The following is a 3,620-nucleotide window of genomic DNA, read 5'->3' on the forward strand; positions in this document are numbered from 1 at the left end:
TATATATATAATTTTAAAAGTTTGAGCCCCAATTTTTGGAAGTTATTGTGTGATATGAGGTGCTGAAGAAGACATGAACTGATAAAAATGGACATTCCAATGGTATTCCTAAATATTCCCTGAAGTAGGGGGGCAGGGTATATCTTGAAAACATTGGAGGGGAGGCTCTGAGACCTAAGCTTGTGGGTCTTAGGTGATGGAGCAAATCCATAGCTACATTTCCTTCCCAAGAGGAAATGGAGGTAGAAGGAAATGAGTTCTTGGCCCTTTGCAACAACCTAGAGCTGGGGAGGGGGGCAAATACACTCTGTGTGTATGCCTTTACCTCTCCACACCCATCCTTGTACACAGCAAACATCGCCAAATTTCACTTACCATCATCATATGGAGGTTCATCTCTGTTTTCACACATGGCAGGATTTCCTTTTTTAAGCACCAGGTAGACAGTAGCAATCAATCAATAGCAATTGACAGATCAAATGAAATCTATTTGCCATCTCTAGCCGAGAAAGTTGGAGAATGTTTTGAGGGATGGCAAGAATTTCAGGGGTAAGGTAATTTGGGGCAAAGGCTTTTAAGAGACACCACTTACTCTTCCTTTATTTCCTCCTTGTCTAGATTTCCCTCCAGTACTGGTCCAGAGGTAACTGGTATCACACCTGTGGAGGGACCCTCGTCAGACGGAACTGGGTGATGACAGCTGCTCACTGTGTGGACAGGTGAGAAAAACAAAGACCAGCTTTACTGAGCCCCGGGGGGGGGGGGGGGGGGGACGCGCGTGTCGGCCGCGGGGGGGGGGGGGGGGGGGAATCTGGCCCTTCTGGAGAAATATATATCTTTGACCACCAGGGCAAGACTTTAAGGGTCTGTTTGGAGGCCTGTGGGAAGGCAGTACCATATAATGAAAAGTACAAATTTTGGCATTAGGCAAGCTCAGGTTCAAATCTCATTCCACCTTCTTCCAGCTATATGACCTTAGATGACTTACTTTTCTAAGTCTTCTTTCTCTTCTCTCTAAAGTGAGGTAATAAAACCTACTTTGTAGAGTTATTGTGAGGGTTAAGAAGGTAAAATATTTGAGTGCCTAGTCAATGCCTGGCTGGTAACAATATTTTTAAATTAATCTTTATTGTTGAAAATATTACAGATGTACCTTTTTTAATTAAGGTATTACATATGTGTCCTTATCACCCCCATTGCCAACCCCCAGATGTCCCTTTTTAAAAAATTTATCTTTATGGCTGGCTGGTAACAATTTTTTCTTATGGCACAATGGTTGGTTCTCAGTTGAGCATGTATCAGAATCACCTGGCAGGCACAGGTTACTGGACTCCATCTAGCATTTTCTGATTTGGTAGGTCCAAGGTGAGGCCTGATAGTCCGCATTTGTAGCAAATTTCCAGGTTATGCGGATGCTGCTGTTCCAGGGACTATGCTTTAAGAATTATTAGTCTAGAAGTTTATACTTTCCTCAAAATTCCTCTGGGAGCTAAAAAGCCATTATTTCATTTATGTTCACCATCTGATGTTTAGTTTAATAAACTGGGAAAATGAAGTTGATGGTAGTTTTTGTCCTCCCACGTTAATTAATTAGGAAATGAGGGAGCGTGTTACTTCCTCATTGTCCAGGATTTTTCATCCTTCCTCAGCTGGACCAGATGAGATGAGTTCCTGTCCTAAAGATAAGATATAAGCTGGTTTCCCAACTTTTCCCTAAGGGGGAAAGAGAAGGCTTGGGCATCCTGGATCACTCATGGCTTCCTTCTGTCGCTCCAGCCAAATGACGTTCCGTGTGGTGGTTGGAGACCACAACCTGAGTCAGAACGATGGTACTGAGCAGTACGTGAATGTGCAGAAGATCGTGGTGCATCCATACTGGAACAGCAATAACGTGGCTGCCGGGTAAGGGCAAGGCTGGGCTGGCCTTGGGCTGGGAAGTGGAGGGCTGACTAACTAGCAACAGGGTTTTGGCTTCCTTCACATTCATCCATGAGGACTTTGAGAATTTATATTTTGGAGAATTTGAGAATTTAAAAAAATTTCTGGCATTTATTTGATCTAAGCTGCTTTGCAGGATTGAATCACCCAAAGTTCCTTCTCTGCAGAGTTAAATGCTTCTGTTTTTATTGTTATTTATTATTTACTAGAGCAGTGGTTCTCAACCTTCCTAATGCCGCGACCCTTTAATACAGTTCCTCATGTTGTGGTGACCCCCAACCACAAAATTATTTTTGTTGCTACTTCATAACTGTAATTTTGCTACTGTTATGAATAGTAATGTAAATATCTGATATGCAGGATGTATTTTCTTTTTTTTGCGACCCACAGGTTGAGAACCACTGCACTAAGGCCATATTTGGATTATTTACAGAACAGTGAAAACATTTCTGGGACAAGGTTTACCAGCTAGCCAGGCCAGGTGTAAATTCCCACTGGGTGGTGTTGGAATTACCCCCCCAAAACACTCAGTGAGTGAGAAAGTTCTCATTGTCAATTTCTTTCAAGGAATTAAGTCAATAATGATCCTTTCGATATGAGTGGAACTTTATCCATTTTAAAGCCCTTTCATATTTGATTCTTACGGTTTGGTGCACAAATTCGTGCATGGGTGGGGTCCCTTTGGGTGGCCTGCAAGGATAGGGCTGAAACCCGCAGTCCAACCTGCAGCTCCTACCTGCCGCTCCTACTCATCCCAGCCCCAATGTGCCTGCCACAGGCTCGAGCCCAATCAGTCCCAATCGGGAGAGACTCGCACTGCCACAGCAGCGCTCACCAGCCATGAACCCTGCATCTGGCACCTTCCCAAGGGGAGTGGTCTGCGGGATCCGGCTGAAACCAGCTCTCTGACATCCCCCAAGGGGTCCTGGATTGCTAGAGGGCACAGGCCAGGCTGACGGACCTCACTGGTGGGACTGCAGGAGGGCTACAGGGCATGTCCAGCCCATCTTGCTCAGTCCCAATCATCCAGACCCCAGTAGCAAGCTAACCTACAGGTTGGAGCATCTGCCCCCTGGTGGTCAGTGCACGTCATAATGAGCGGTTGAACAGCCTTAGCATATCATTAGCATATTACACTTTGATTGGTTGTTCAGTTCTGCCATTCGGTCTATTTGCATATTACCCTTTTATTATATAGGATTTTATAGAATAGACTTCATCAACAAAAGTAAATTTCTTAAAATGAATCTTACATGTGAAAACTCCACCAAGACTGAGCTGTACATTTTTGGAAAAGAAGTCATCAAAATGGTGGTCAATTCTATAGAATATGGGAGTTGGGATCAGTTCAAGTAATTGGGATATTTCTGCAGAGCTTTCAGAACCACACAGATTTTTACATCTTTCTTCCTTGAAAACTTATCTGCTACCATCATTGCAACACTCTACTCCTTCCTGATTCCCCACTTATAACTGAAAGATATAAGCTCCAGCCTGGCCAGTGTGGCTCCGTGGTCAACCTATGAACTAGAAGGTCCTGGTTCTATTCCCGGTCATGACACATTCCCAGGTTGCAGGCTGGATCCCCAGTAAGGGGTGTGCAGGAGGCAGCCAATCAATGATTCTCTGTCATCATTGATGTTTCTATCTCTCTCTCCCTCTCCCTGCCTCCCTGAAATAAA

At 44.3% G+C, this 3,620-nt stretch overlaps 1 protein-coding gene across 2 annotated transcripts in view; it reads left to right on the forward strand.

Annotated features, from left to right (window-relative positions):
• CELA1 (chymotrypsin like elastase family member 1) overlaps positions 1-3,620 on the forward strand; it is a 16,863-nt gene that overhangs the window by 1,991 nt on the left and 11,252 nt on the right. For both annotated transcript variants that reach the window (XM_006757070.2, XM_015559630.1), the window contains exons 3-4: positions 619-719; positions 1,777-1,902. In XM_006757070.2, the coding sequence (XP_006757133.1) occupies positions 619-719; positions 1,777-1,902 (227 nt within the window). The remainder of the gene's footprint in view (positions 1-618; positions 720-1,776; positions 1,903-3,620) is intronic.

Source organism: Myotis davidii, unplaced genomic scaffold (assembly GCF_000327345.1).
Source record: "Myotis davidii unplaced genomic scaffold, ASM32734v1 scaffold233, whole genome shotgun sequence".
Classification (NCBI taxonomy): Eukaryota; Metazoa; Chordata; class Mammalia; order Chiroptera; family Vespertilionidae; genus Myotis; species Myotis davidii.